Source organism: Hippocampus comes, unplaced genomic scaffold, assembly GCF_001891065.2.
Source record: "Hippocampus comes isolate QL1 unplaced genomic scaffold, H_comes_QL1_v1.1 scaffold83, whole genome shotgun sequence".
Lineage (NCBI taxonomy): Eukaryota > Metazoa > Chordata > Actinopteri > Syngnathiformes > Syngnathidae > Hippocampus > Hippocampus comes.
Window position 1 is genome coordinate 70,001 of NW_017805281.1, and position 15,539 is coordinate 85,539.

The 15,539-nt window shown below is 39.8% G+C and overlaps 2 protein-coding genes across 5 annotated transcripts in view; both read left to right on the forward strand.

The window, feature by feature from the left end:
- The window catches only part of gdpd2 (glycerophosphodiester phosphodiesterase domain containing 2), a 13,911-nt gene extending 9,371 nt beyond the window's left edge, over nucleotides 1–4,540 (forward strand). For all 3 annotated transcript variants that reach the window (XM_019871234.1, XM_019871235.1, XM_019871236.1), the window contains exons 9-16: nucleotides 196–278; nucleotides 1,434–1,593; nucleotides 1,868–2,074; nucleotides 2,690–2,838; nucleotides 3,658–3,805; nucleotides 4,015–4,097; nucleotides 4,196–4,215; nucleotides 4,347–4,540. In XM_019871234.1, coding sequence (XP_019726793.1) covers nucleotides 196–278; nucleotides 1,434–1,593; nucleotides 1,868–2,074; nucleotides 2,690–2,838; nucleotides 3,658–3,805; nucleotides 4,015–4,097; nucleotides 4,196–4,215; nucleotides 4,347–4,420 — 924 coding nt within the window. In that variant the 3' untranslated portion in view covers nucleotides 4,421–4,540. The remainder of the gene's footprint in view (nucleotides 1–195; nucleotides 279–1,433; nucleotides 1,594–1,867; nucleotides 2,075–2,689; nucleotides 2,839–3,657; nucleotides 3,806–4,014; nucleotides 4,098–4,195; nucleotides 4,216–4,346) is intronic.
- A 712-nt stretch (nucleotides 4,541–5,252) lies between these two features.
- dlg3 (discs, large homolog 3 (Drosophila)) overlaps nucleotides 5,253–15,539 on the forward strand; it is an 89,545-nt gene continuing 79,258 nt past the window's right edge. The window contains exons 1-4 of one of the 2 annotated variants that reach the window (XM_019871225.1): nucleotides 5,253–5,613; nucleotides 5,713–5,771; nucleotides 7,532–7,663; nucleotides 12,926–13,017. In XM_019871225.1, coding sequence (XP_019726784.1) covers nucleotides 5,756–5,771; nucleotides 7,532–7,663; nucleotides 12,926–13,017 — 240 coding nt within the window. In that variant the 5' untranslated portion in view covers nucleotides 5,253–5,613; nucleotides 5,713–5,755. Of the gene's footprint in view, nucleotides 5,772–7,531; nucleotides 7,664–12,925; nucleotides 13,018–15,539 lie in introns of both variants that reach the window. The other variant, XM_019871224.1, reaches the window with a different exon arrangement.

The following is a 15,539-nucleotide window of genomic DNA, read 5'->3' on the forward strand; positions in this document are numbered from 1 at the left end:
GTTAAGAGTCCTATGTGTGGAGATGTGTGCAGGTACAGTATCACAATGGGGCGGTGAGGGGTGGGGCGCTTGCGGTTGGCTCACAAACAAGCTTGGATGAAAACGCCGCATGGCATTGTTTGTCTTGGCCCAGCTTCTTTGTTTGCGCTTGTGTGCGCATGTGTGTGTCTCACCATGTGTGATGTTTGTGTTCAGCTGGCTCCCGAGAACACGATGATGTCCTTCCAGAAGAGCCTCCTGTGTGGCGTGAAGGCATTTGAGACAGATGTGCAGATCAGGTATTGGCCAGCAAAGTATATGTTATCATATAATAAAAGGGGCGGGGGGGGCTTTAAAGGGGAAGTCAACTCCAAAATTGTCTTTAAAAATGTTCTATGTGCCTTCACTAATCTAAACACTATTTAGATTCATATTGCGTTTGTTTTTAGCCATCTTAGGGGGGCGGCCATTTCGCCACTTGCCATCGACTGAAAATGATATCACAGTGCCTAAAGGCTCAGGTAACGACCAATCACGGCTCGCCTGTTTTCTGAATTTGAACCATGGCAAAATGGTCTCCCCCTGAGATGGGTGGATTTTACTGCTTAACTCATATTGCTCCTATGAAATATTTATCGGAATGCCGTGCTTAGGCTCGTTGGGATGCGTCGAACATATTCTTGAAAGACATTTTTGGGTTGACTTCCCCTTTAACCTTTTCAGGGAGAGAGGTCACTAGAGTGGACAGCTTATCGTGTTATCAGGTTACAGGTTATCATTATTGGTGCATGAATGGGTTAATTATTATTTCAGAAATACATCTTATTTTGTATTTTTTCCCCCCAAATAATTGAACACTTGTCGTAGAAATGAAGTGATTTTAATTTAAAAATGAATGCAATTTTATTGTAGGAATGTAAATAAGTACAATTTGTATTTTATCTTATTTTATTGAAAATGTCATTGTGTCCAAAATATATATTTAACAATTTAGTTTTATTTATTTCTAATCAAGCGCACAAAAAAGTGCTGCCAATATATTGGTCATTTTTTGTGAAAAAATGCCATCACAATCTGTATAATCCGCTTCGCTTCCAAGTTAATACTGTGCAATACCTTTGCAACCTGCAATACTCAAATAGATGCCGACCTCAAATACACTTCCCTTTTTTTGTCATTAAATGTTTAATTCATGTAATAATTTTTAAAATATATATTTTTTAATTGAAATTTAAACTCTTCCTTTTTCTGAAGTATTTATCTTCCATTATTTAAAATTACTCTTATTTACAAAATATCATACCCTCTTTTTATCAGTGGAAGGAGGAGAGAAGGAATTTCGCTATTCAGTGCTGCCATATGACAAAGAAACATCTTATATCGTGACGATAACTTGTGCCGATTCACATGAATGCATTATTTTGATTCTTTCCCAAATTGTCTTTGAAAATTAGTAAGGACAGAATTCCATTCTTGATGCACGATCAACACTTGGGCTTCCTCAGAAGAACGACAGACGTCAGAAAGAAGTTTCCGCACAAGGATTTCAACATGAGCACCGAGTTGACTTGGAAGGACTTGCGAAGTCTGAATGCGGGTGAATGGTTCCTTCAGGTGAGCGCTGCTAACCTATAAACGTCCGCATATGTAATGTACAGGTAGATTAAACATACCAAGTGTGCCCCAGAACTGCGATAGCGATTAAAAGGTGAACTGTTTTTGAAAAAAAACATAATGTGAGGATGATTCATTCATATTTTTAGAGCAAAAAAAGCTGTTATTTTTATGACCCTCGTGAGGATAAAGCGGTTCAGATAATGGAGGGATGGATGGATGAATGTTAAATAGTACATGTTTGCATTGATGATCTGCATTTAATGTTTTCCAGACAGATCCTTTCCGCTCATTGTCCCAGCTCTCTGCGGAGGATAAAGAAGAAGCCCGAAATCAGAGTGTTGCGTCTTTACTGCAGCTCCTGCAACTCGCCAAGAGCCACAATGTCTCGGTCATATTCGACCTCTATAGTCCCGACCAGGAGGCCGACACGGTGGATGTGGTCAGAACGATACTGATGTCTGACGTGGACCCAAGCCTGGTAGGCTTCATGCTCATTTCTCCTTGACACCATCCAGTCACCCAATCAGATTTCTTTACAGACACGGGTTCGGGTCACAGGGTCACGGGTTCGGGTCATGGAAAGAGACACATCATGTTAGCATTAAGCTAGTGGACTAGTTATTATATATGAAATGTCCACTTTTCTTTTGTTTTGTCTTTGTAATGCTAATTTCCTTTAGCTTAGCAAATATTTTGAATTGTATGCTAGCTCTAAGCTTGGAGCCTTTTGTCAGATGTAATTATGCAGTCTATTTGAACAGTTTGTCGTTTAAATATGCAATGTTTATTTCTCTTTTTTAAATGTGTCAGTTTTACGGTGAAGTACAACTGGGTGTGTCAAATAAACAGCTAGAAGCAGGCACACTCTGCCTCTTATTTGGAGAACTGGGTGAGCGAATCGTCTGTTCGTTTTACGGTAGTTTGTCTCTTGTCTCTTGACAGCAAGAGAGTGAAAATGGGTGCTAAAGAATACTTGAGAAAAAAAGTGTGTTTTCATAAATGCCTACTTTTCCAGCTCTGTCCTTGATCATCGGGAGAGGACCGTTTCAATTTCATCTGCGATTGTCTTTTTTTTGTTTGTTTGTTTGTACAGATCATGTGGCTTCCACCTGCAGAACGAGAATATGTAAAAACATCTGCTCCAGGCTTCATCCAAGTATACAACAATGAATACGACATGTTTCAAGACGGAGGCAACCATCTCAATCTGCATTATAACAAGTTGAACACAGCACAAATTAGGTAACAGGTGCTATGGTGACTGGAAGCCTTCACCAAACATTTCCCTCCAAAAACGTTGGTATTTGATTTTGTTTTATTGTAACATGAACCCCCGTTTATTACGAGGACATATTCCAGACCCACCCGTAAATGGTAATCTGTGACATTGAGAGACTAAATCGAAATGTATTTGAAATTGTTTCATGTCACACTGTCATGTAAAAAAAAACGGAGAAGAAAATTCAACCCTGTCGATTGGTTTAATTCTAATTCTATTTTGGTTAAAATATTCAACCAAACCATGTAATATCTAATGAAAGTCAGCTAGCTAAGATACAATGCAAAATGTCATAGACAATCAGGCAAAATTGTATTTTTTACTATTTTTTCAATTTTAGTTACCGGTAACCCTTTTGGCCCCTTGTTTTACTTACGGGTGATGTATTGATTAATTGATTAAATGACAGCTAATCGATTAACAAATTTATCAAAACTTATTTTGATAATCGATCAGTCGCTTAGAGACCTTGATGAACTTCAAATTGTCTCAATTATCAGAGTTGAGCCTTTCAACAGAAAATCTCCCGATTTTTGTAGTACTGCGTACATGCAATCAGACTTTTGTTTGTGTTGATTCAATATCTCTTTTCTCACTTTTATGTTTATTTGATCCTCATAAGCATAAAAGGAGAATTAATGGAAACACTACAAACGAAAAAATATTGACTTGGAAAAAAACACAGGCGACGCGTGCTGTGACAGGAAACAATGTAAACAGCAACCAAATTACACTCATTTTGATTTTGTTGATATGCAGCCGGGGTTTTTGGTGTGCAACAGGGATCTTGTGGATCAAAACGTGACGGTGAATACTTGGGTGGTCAACGAGTCATGGCTCTTCTCTCTGCTGTGGTGCGCGGGGGTCAGCTCAGTCACTACCAACGCCTGCCACCTGCTCAGGGACGTGCAGCGGCCCGACTGGATCATGGTACAAATAGTTGTGTGCCTTTCGGTCACTCCTCCAATCTCTCTGTTGCAACCTTCTGATGACAATAGCTGACACTTGTGTGGCCACCGAGTTAATAGGGTCAACAGCAGGTTGCGACAGATTGGAGAAGTCACAGAAAGGCACATTACACCCGAATGGCTTGGAAATAGACAGCATGTGTGTCGGTAATCCAACTCTGTGTGTTTCAGCCCCATCGGATTTACACAATCATGTGGATTACAGTGGACGTTATTTCTCTTGTGTTGATCATCGGAATGTACTTCCTCCAGCGGTAAGCCCATACATGCAATTTTTAAAAAATGTTGTGGATATGATTAATTTAGTTATGTTGTCTCTGTCTCTCTGTCTGTCTCTCACTTGCTGGAAAAGTCATTGCTGCCAAAGAAAAGGTAAGGTATGTGTTGAAGGATTAAAGACATCCATTGCATTAAGGCTGTAACATACTGATTGATTGATTTTTAATGAAAGCCGCTCGATTCAAAAGTCAGAGCATCAGAATTTTTCTTGCTCTTTTTGCCAGTGTCGAAGAAAGAACGTGAGAATGTGTTGGACTGGAAGGAGAAGGAACTGTTGCTCTTACCAAGTGTGAACTAGTGCTACTACAACTACTACTGACACTGTACTGCATTGGAGGCCCATGGTGAAGTGATAAAGGAAAGCACAGATGTTGTCAACCCAACCACTTCACCACAGACTCGTTGTTATGCCACAATATGCTGCGATTGATCACAATATCCCCAGTGTGGGTCGAATAAAGGTTATCTTATCTTAAATATAAGACATCAAATGCACTTTTTGTGTTGCTGTCATTCAACCAGTGTGTCACTCTGGCTCTGTCATGGCCTTTCAACCGAGCAAGCTCAACATGACCTGTTGACTTAATGCTGCCGTAGATGAACTACTTCCGAATTTTCTTGTCAACTGTTAACTTGATAACTCACCACGATGACTTTAATTGCATCCCATTGACTTTAAATCTCTGACTGTGTTTTTGCTTTCACTGAGGCATGCGTGACCTGAACGGATTTAGCACGTGTCAATAGTGTTCACGTTCATTAACTGCTCAAGTAGATGTTCAGAAAAATTTCACACAACCACAAACCACGAACAGATGAACCAAGTGAAAATATCGACATTCATGGAACCAAATGCAAAACGATACAATATAATACAGTGTAATATCATACAGTATAATCCATGAAAATATGAACAGGTTAATCAAATAAATTACCAAAAAATGGTAATACAGTATCAACATGAACATAACCCATCCCAAATTTTAAATTTTCAACCGGGTTTGCCATGCCATGCTATTGCTTTTCTCCATCTCGCCTCTAGAGGACGCCAAAGTCTGCCACCGGTTCAACTCAAGCATTGAGGAGGATTGCGGCAGGGAGGGGGGAAAAAAACCTATATTAGACCAAAAAAAAAAAGGAGGGGAACGTAGAGTCGTTGATGGAGTAGCATGCAGTAAAAGAGATCTTCTTTGCGTCCTCCCGACGACGACGTGTCGGCGTGGGGCTGCACCACCACACAAGGACTGCTGCGGTGGAAGGTGTGGACCCACCAGGACCGGTCAGTATCGAAATCCTCTTCCCACGGAGGCGCGGCATGACGAAGAGGAGGAAGAGGAGGGAGGAATGGGAGAGGGAGGTGGAGACGGAGGAGGAGGAGGAGGAACACTCCCGCACAACTCCCAGGTCGTCTCTCTGGACGCAAACTTAGGCAAAAAGTTGACATAAACTCAACTTCTCTCAATTGTTGTAAGGTAGAGGACGTCTGCACGAGTGAGTCACGTTTTTTTAGGCGGGAAGAGGAAAGGGCTTTTTTGTGGCTTGTTTGCTTAAGCTAGCGACCGTTACTGACTCATTTTCACTTCTTAAAAGATAAAACAACGGAGGCGTTGGGATTCATGAAGTTGGAGACGGCATGGTGCACAAATACGGTAAGTGGCGGGTGACAACTTTAATGACGTGTCAACAAGTTTTGTTGTTGTTGCTCTTCTCGTCCAAACTGGAAATGTTAATAGACGGGATTGTTGTGCGTTCGGGTGTTGTGGTGATGCGTTCGGGTGTTGTGGTGATGCATTCAGGTGTGTTTCGTGCGAGTACGTTCGGTGGAGGGAAAGTGGAATCTGCGGATGGAGTTCACAGCCGCTGATTTCCACAAAGATGTGTGTTATACTTTTTGTGGGGATGTGTAGAAATATATTGAATGTTACTATACGGGCATACTCTTCAACAAAATACAGCTTTAATGACACATCAATAAGTTTTGTAGTTGGTCTTCGTCCAAACTTTGAAAAAACGTTTAAAGGAAGGCTAGTGATGGTAGTTGGTTTTGGTCTGTGCGAATACCTTAGGTCAGGGGTGTCAAACTCATTTCACATGGTGGGCCACATACGGCCTCGGTAGATGTCAAGTGGGCCGGACCATTAAAATGATACCATACTTTGCTATAAATAACCAAAACAATGTCTTTCCTTTGTTTTGGTATAAAGAAGCACAAGAACATTAGGAAAATGTTGAAATTTAATGAACATATCTTTTACAAAATATTTCATGAAGCACCTTACATTTCCTTCGACAAATGTGCAATTTACTTTTATCATTCACATATATGCATTGCAAATGATCCCACTGATTGTACAAACATTAACAAGTAATTGGTATTGAAAAATATAGTAATGCACTTTAAGATTAAACGAGATTCATAAAGAAAGGAAGTTTTAAACCATTTACACGTGCATATAAAATCTAAATGTAATCTTACAAACTAAGGAGAGTGCTATTAAATGTGTAAATGTGAGAGTGCTATTGATAGCGTCTGCTGTCATGGGTCTGTCACAGTGACGGACTGAGGCTGCTGTTGTCTTCTTCACTGATCAAAACAGTGTCCCCTTGCGGATACTCAATGAATTGCACCTTATTAAAAATATTAATTCTGTCTTTAATGCATTTTTTCACTTTTAAATTATCCTGCAGGCCTAATTGAACCTCCTTGCGGGCCGGTTCAGGCCCGCGGGCCGTATGTTTGACACCATGCTTTACATAATCATCTCGCGGGCCGGATTAAACTCCTTTGCGGGCCGGATCCGGCCCGCGGGCCGTATGTTTGACACCCCTGCCTTAGGTGAAGGGAAAAAATGTGGAATCTGCCAATGCAGTTCACAGCCGCTAATTTCCACAAGCAGATGTGCACGGTACTGTTGATATTTTTAAAAATAATAAATATATTGTATGTTAACAGACAGGAATATCTCAATAAATTAAAACTTTAATGATGTGTCAACAAGCCCAGTTGGTCTTTGTCCAAACCTTAGAAACATTTAAAGACAGGATGGAGGTGGTTGTGATAGTAGCTGTGGGAGTGGTGCTGCATTCATGCACTGTATTTGTATTGGCACATTTATACTGATTGTTAGCAGTCAAGGAGGGAGATACCAGATATTCGTAGTCAAAATCCATTTTAAATAAAAGGGAAAATATTGCCGTCAAAATTTTACTCCAACTCTTAGCTTTGTAGAAATGCCTTTATGTATACCATATGTGGATTGAACAGTATTTCAGATTTGCAGAATTTTGAAGTTTGTCGTCATCGTGAAGGTGCCCCGAGGTAATTTACTGCTGGTCGTGGTGCATGTAGGTATGTTGAAGTAGTGTTAGTGTCATGTAATTCAAAGTCATTTTTGTTTTGTTGCTGTAGACACCGAGCGAGCAGCAGGTCTGCTCAGACGATACCAGGCCAGCTTGACTAGTCCAGAGGAGCAGGCCCTCAAGACCAGCGTGGGCAAAGTGTCCGCCATCCTGGGCAGCCAACTCTTCCAAGCGCTTCTTGGTAAGAAAAAAAAAACTCCCCATCACATTTACGATCCTGAGAAGTCATCCGTTTTTTCATCAATCAGTTTTTCCCAACCTTTATTGAGCTAAGGCACTTTTTAGAATATTCCTTTGTGGTATTAGTATTAATAATATAATATGAGTACAACATTTTAAAGCATTCGTGAGTGCTTACGTCCTCCTTCACACAATTCTCCAAATAAACAGTATTTTTGTCACTCCCTGTTGACGTTCACTGTAAAATTGACACATGAAACAAAAGAAAATTAAACATTACATGTTTAAACACCATCTAACATCTAATAATGAAAGTCGACTATTTTAACACTAATGTACTTTGTGTAATGCGATACGTGATAGGTTAATGGGAATGAGCATGGATGTCATGATAATTCTAAACCTTCAAACAAGTGCTACTTTAAAACACAGGGAGCAGCAAAACATACAAGTAGAGCATAAAGCAACACAGGCAATATGTTGAGTTTTTTTCACCTATTGCGGTTGTGTTTGGAATCTATTCCCAGCGGTATTCACTGTAAAGTGTGATTGGGCAGTCACAGGATGTCGATGGGGGTTACATAAAGTTACTCTCGATCTCTGCACAGTTAAGAAAGAGACCATTCACAAGTCCATACAAAGCCTATGTGTATGTGCTTTGCCAATTAACACAAACTATCTATGGAATAATAAACTCAGACTTTTCACTTCCTGATTTTTTTTTTTCTTCCTGGACTGGGTGGTGGACAACAATCGGCCTACTTTGTTGGACCACACTGTTGACTCACCAACTTCCAGAAAGCAATAGTCATCCTTTTGAATAAATGTGACTAATCCCCCAATGCTCATGTGCATATGAAGCATTTCTCCAGAAGGCTTGTTCAATATCCCACATTTTTCAAATGAGGGCTGACATTTTTCACCTTTAATTTATGAAGCACATTAATATGAAATTAGCAGTTTTGGTGAATATATGCCAAGCAGTTTATATATATATATATATATATATATATGCAAGACACATAAGACATTCCCCAGTCACTTCCTTATCTGCACGCGGCCTCGCATTTTAAATAAAACATACAGTAATTTGTGCAGTGCGCAGTATATGTATATGTAGGGAAATAGCGCCCCGCTGGGTTTAACCAGCAACTAATTGATATTTTCTCAAATGCTCCTTTGTCAAGTAACGTTCCGCCTTGATCTCTGATGTAGTTGACTCACCGCTTCTCAGCATTCCTTGTCATTACTTCGGAGCTTTGTCTGTCCACATTCAAGTTTTCAGACTGGACAGATTTACGCTAACATGATTTAAAATGATGGTCGGCACCCGTTAGGAGCGGGTAGGTTGAAACGAAGGAACCCACTGCTTTACAAAGAATCCCTTCATTATGCTCTGTGTTCGCTACAACGGAATTGGAGGTGACTTTCGACATGTCCCATCGGGGATTGCCACATTAAAGCAGTTAATTGGCTTACTTTCTTTCAGACACTCGAAGATTTCTTCCATCCATCCATTTTCTAATCCGCTTTTTCCTCACGAGGGTCGCGGGTGTGCTGGAGCCTGACCCGGCTATCTTCGGGCAGTAGGCGGGGTACAACCTGAACTGGTTGCCAGCGAATCGCAGGGCACACATAGACAAACAGCCATTCGTACTCACAATTACATCTAGGAACAGTTAAGAGCAGTGGACCCCAACTCTTTTTGTGTCACGTACTGGTTGAGACATGCTGTTTGCAGACCGGCATCCATTTTTTTTCTCTGCTTTTTTATTGCCAGTTTTAAAGCACTGCTATTGACAACAAAGATAATTATAGAGTAATTCACCATTTTATTCACATTCATTCATTTCAAACAGTGTTATTCTACTGCACAGCAAATGTAGAATAAAATAAAAGAACACAGTGAACTATTAAAAATGGACAATTTGGAATAAAAGATATGCTTTATATGTATATTTTTAATATTTTGTATTTTTATATTGTATTCTGTACTGTGTATGGTTCATTTAAAAAAAAAAAAATTGTACATGCAAACACTTTTTCTACTTCTTCCCTCCGAAATTTGCTGCTGTACATTGCAAATTTCTCCATTGTGAGACAATAAAGGTTTTCTTACCTTATCTTATCCTAATGTAAACATAATCATTTTTGAAGTTACGATCCTACATACGGCGTTAGCATCATTGCGACTTGCAAAAGACGACACTATTGATTGCTGCTTTCATCCCGTGGCTGCCGGCTAGTTATTGTATCTTATACCATAACTTCATGTCCTGTATTTTAGTTGAGGCTTGGAGCAAGGATTCGGGTTCCCATCGAGGATTCCAAACATTCTTGACAAAGAACGTTCCATTTGAGAGCAGGTAGAGAAAGAAAATAATAAAAATAAACCTTCTTTCAGCTGCTGTGCCAGTCGCTGCCAGGGCTCAGATTCCGGCCTTTTTGAGTCTTGGGTCATCCAGTTCTATGTGGTGGCGTCTTCTCTTGACATGTTGGGCTTCAATGAGCTCGTTCCTTTAATTGGACATGTGGTTTGCATTACTGAGGTTAAACATTTCTCACAGGTCTTGGTCTTCTCCTCTGCTACTTGCCTTCACAGGCTCGAGGCCACATGGGGTGGCTCTGTTTCAACTGCTTCATGTGTTTTTTTCTAGCTATTTGTGGCATTTTTTTTTTCTGTAATTCAGATTTTTGAAGGTGGTTTTTATTTACTTTTGTAATATGACATTTGTTTTTTTTTTTATTTACTTGTACTATTTATTCATATTTGTTCATTTGTTTGAATTGTATAACCTTAATATGTTATAAATGTTCATATTCAATGAATTTAAAATGATGTTTAAGTGTTATAAAACAAGTCATGAAAAATTTGTTGGATGTTTAGTATATATTTTCTAAATAAATCGTTGTTTTGTATTTATTTGTAAAAAATATAGTCTTACTTATTGTTCATTATTTTTGTGCTTGTTTTTTTAAATTTATTTTCCTCCTTTTTTTTAAAGATTTTAGTTCTTTTATTTTATTGTATTTATTTTTTGTTGTAAAGCGAGTGCCTGATTTGTGTGTGCCACTTGTTGCATGGTTGCACTGTCAGGAACAAAAGCTGCCTTAACTGTGCATTCACTTTTTTGTTCCAACAAAAGTGTGTGTGTGTGTGTGTGTGAAAAAAGTGGGGGATCCCCATCTTAAATTACTTATTTGAACGCTAAATGTTCCAGGGAGTGTTTTATTGAGGGGGGTGGGGGATTGAATGGTTTTGGACTGGCTTGTATTTGTGACCTAGTTTTCCAATGAATGTGTTACTCCGGTAAGCTCCATTATATAGAGGGCAGGGTCACATTCTTGTTTTTGTGATTCCCCCAAACAAGCATAAGAGAGAAGTCCATTCCAATTGAATAGACACGACAATAAGAGGAGGCCCACCACATCCAAACACGCTAATCCTGCATGTAGTGTCTTTTTTAGGAAATGATAAGCCCCCACTGCCCTCCTCATGACTGTGTCAACAACTTTTCATCAGTCCTTGCCCTAACATCAAAAGGCTTTCTGGCTAAGATGATGTTATTTTTCCTCCCTGGAAAGGAATGCATGTGGTCTGTTTGGGTTGGAAGGTTTCACTTTTTATTTTTTTTTTATTTTTTGGGGAAAGTCTATACTCGGTGTCAGCGTGTAGTCTGATGTCTGAAAACATGCAGCGAAAATCTGAAAAAGCACTCACGCTCTCTACGTAAGGTAAAGTACAATACAGATTAGGATCACGTTTTTTGGCACCAAGTCCAAGTCTTTAGTTTTAAGTATCTGCTGATACCGAGTACCGATTCAATAGCTCGGCAATGCATTCAGAAAAAAAGAGTATGCTTTTAATTTTTCTCATATTAATTTAGAAATATACGTACATCAATGTTTATATGTTGTTATATATATTTCTATTATTGTGGACCATCCCACCAAAAGCTGGCATTCCATTGTTGCTGCTGAAAAACCTGAATCATTATCAATGCACCTTGCCCTGATGTTGAACTTTTGGAAAAAGTTGATGTGGTCTCTTGCTAACCATTTTTATGTCAGCGCTGTAACGTATCCATCCCGTGGGTGACATTAGCAAAATTGCCCAAGCTCATTCATATCAACGCCCCACCACACACCGGGCCAGCCGGGCTGCTCATTGAGCCAAGCGCTGATGTGCACCAAGCATGGCCTCTATTTAAAAAAAAAAAAAAAAAAAAAAAAAAAAAAGAGAGAAAAAATCTTTAATTCTTGTTAAAACAACTTTCCAATGACGACAATATTACTCTGCTGGTTAGCACAGTGGTGTATTTGTTAGTTCATCTGCTCACAGTCAAGAAACCTGTTTTTGAATCTCTGTTGAATCATATTCTAAATATAATAATAAAAATATTTAATATTCATTTCATTTTTATGAAATCATTGACTCCTAAGACTTTCATGAGCCTCACCACATTTTTTGGGAAGTGCTGAACCTACCCAAAAGAAAGAGTAGACTCTTCTGATACTAGACAAAAAAGCTTGTTTGTCGCTTTTTCACTGTTTGGAACATGGGTGGGGTTCAACAAAACAATATATTTAGAGTTGATTCGCGGGGAATTGGGACCAGGCTGGCCCATGATTAGTGAAAATCTCCATCTCTTTGACAGAAGAAAAATGTTATTTTATGCATTATATATTTTAAAAAATAAACTGTCCGATTAATTGATTGTCAGTATTTTTTTTCTGCCAAAAATTGGTATCAGCCTGAAAAAAAAATCCATATCGGTTGGGCCCGACTTTCTTACTCTTACCACGAAATATATTCAATTTATACCATACATGTACACACTCTGTTCAAGTGTGAGTTGCCTAAACTTGTTGGCCTTGTAACGTGTTGGCATTTTTTGCCCTCATGCCTTTCCCCAAGATTGACAACCCAATCATTATCTTTTACTCAAAAGCTGTGTTGATCTCAACTCCTAAGTGATGCACGCCGCCAATGACTGGCGTCTGTTTGTAGTGCTTCACAAATGTGAATTTCTCTTTGCACTTTGCAACTAAGTCATCTCATTCAAAAGCCAGATAAGAGTAGCTCTTGATTATGTGGAACCACAGCATTCATATAAATTCCCACTTGTATACCCCCCCCCTCCCCAAAAAAAGACAAACATCATGTCTTGATTGACGTGTGAACTTCTCTGTTAAAAAGTGTACATGTGTAATGTTGCTATATATAGACTATAAAGGGTATTTTTTTCTTCTCTTCCCATAGACATTCAAGAGTGTTACGAGGTGACCTTGCAGCTGAATGCGCAACAAAGTGCGCTAAAGGAAAAGGAAGAAAGCGAGAAGGAAGCGTGGGAGGTACATTTGCCGCCACTTGTTGCAGTTGGGAGCAAAACGCGCTTCAATGTTTACATCTGCTGCCACATGTAGTACGTGTGCTACCCGCGCCTCTCGCTCACTCCTACGAGATAAGCGAAGTTGGACAGGAAGGCGGAGTCGGACTGGGTCAAAAGATGTGAGGTCCATTTGCACGTTGTGATGAAGTCAGCCAGGCCTTTCATTAGGACACTGTGTATTTTTAGCTTGGTGCACACGCACAAGTGCACTCACACACAGGGAAAGAGTCGAATATTTCAAGAGGAAGACTGCATTATGGACAGATATTTGGCAGTGTGTGTCTATTGGTATTCACTGTTACATATACAGTGTTTTATATTGGAGAAATCTTGAGGCACACCTCCAAATAAGAATGTCACAAAAAGCATATTCATGGTTTGATATTCCTCAATATTTTTGCAGTCTATCCTCCGTTATTTGTTGTGAAAGACTCCAATTTGCTCCCTTTGAAGTACGGTAGTTGGGGAGCTTCATTTAAACCAAAGTAGTGCTCTGCCACCACTTGTGGTATCTTTGTACGCAGAGAAATATGTTGAAGTCAATCGAGGATTTTTATTTGGACAAATGTGGTGCTTTGTTGCCATCTTGTGGTGCCTTGGTACCTAAGAAATATGTTAGTCAATTGGGGATTTTCAATTGGACAAATATAGTGCTTTGTTGCTAACCCGTGGTAAATGGGTTGAAGTCAATTGCAGAGTTTCACTTGGCCAAAAGTAGTGTTTTGTCAGCAACTCATGGCATCTTGGTACCAAAGAAATATGTTGAAGACAATTTCAGAGCTTCATTTCGACAAAAGTAGTGTTTTGCCACCACCTTGTGTCATCATGGTAAAGAAGAACTATGTTGAAATCTATTGAGTTTCTTTTGGACAAAAGTAGTGCTTTGCCACCATTTTGTGCCATCTTGGTACCAAGGAACTATGTTGAAATCAATGAAGGAGTTTCATGTCGACATAATTACTGCTTTACCACCTCTATGTGTCATTTTACTTCCAAGGCACTATGTTGAGATGAATTGAAGACCTTCATTGAGACACCATAGTTCACTTTCATCTTGTGGCATCTTGATACAAAGGAACAATGTTGAGGTCAACCGAGGAGTTTCATTTAGACAAAGTTGATGCTTTTCCGCCATCTTGTGGCATGTTGGTGCCAAAGAATTGTGATGAAGTGAGTAGAGGAGTTTAATGAAATGGACATTTTTTTGTCATTGCACATGTCCCGAGTACAGAACCATGAAATTCATTTCACAGTTTCAACCTGTCCAAGAAACATAATTCATTTTAACAAAAGTAGTGCTTTGCCGTCATCCTATGGGATCTATAAGCAATTATAAACCTTCTCTTGCCCATGAGTTGAATTTGACAGCCCCTGTGCTGGGTTGTATGACGCTTAAGTCTCGTGCGGTCCATCTTAGGTCAGTCTAAATCGGGCTTTTATGTTGATCATGTAAAGGTGACTGCGAATGGCGTGTAGACCGAGAGGTCAAACTTCTGGCTGACGTCATTCTTCTGTGCTTCACTGCCTCGCTTGCTCGCCAATCACCTAATGGCAATATGTTGTTTGACTTTTATGTGGTAAGTCGCAGATGGATTATGTTCAGTGTTGTTTGTTTGTTTTCCTGCATTACAGTGGGAAGTAGAAAATAAATTACCTGGAATATAGAAGAAAAACATAAACAACTTCAATAAGCTTAAATAGCGCAGTATGTTGTGGCTTTCTGCTTGTTCCAACAAACAACTTCAACTTCATTAAGCCGTTTTATTCATCAAGATTCTGTTTTACTACATTTTTCTGTGAATACAGTGCTATTTTTTTTCTTGACTAAAAACACAAACTATCCACCGGCTTGATAGACCACAATAACTTCGGTATTTTTTCATCATCTGAGTGGTTGGTCTGAGCAAAACTATCTATCTGTCTATCTGTCTATCTGTCTGTCTATCTATCTATCTATCTGTCTGTCTGGCTGGCTGGCTGGCTGGCTGGCTGGCTATCTATCTAGCTAGCTAGCTATTTGGGAAGTGTCTTGAGAAATGTACTCCACATGTTTGCAAACATGGGGTGTATATAAAATTAGATTAGCTTTCAAAATCATTCAGCACGACAGTAGCCAATCAGCGGCTACATGTGCGGCTCATTTTTTCCACGTCAGTCATCCGCTTAAGATTGGAACCGTGTCAACCACACAAACTCAAAGTGCGTCTTCATTCTGGCTCACTAAGCTTTTTTCTCCAGTCGTCGTCGTGAGCCGCCCTGTTTGTCGCCTAATTCGCTGCGTACATCCTTCCATGCATCCATGGCTCCCTTCCTCCAAGCTCGGTCTCTGGATCCCATTTGCTGCTTGTGGGGGGCCTGGGAAGCGTGAGGCTAATAAGAAGGGATACAGCAGTGCTGGTGGGACGCCGGAGATAGAGAGCAAGTGAGCGATGGAGAGAGAGTGGGCTTCTTAATGGGCACCCAGCGAGGAGCTCATCTGTATTC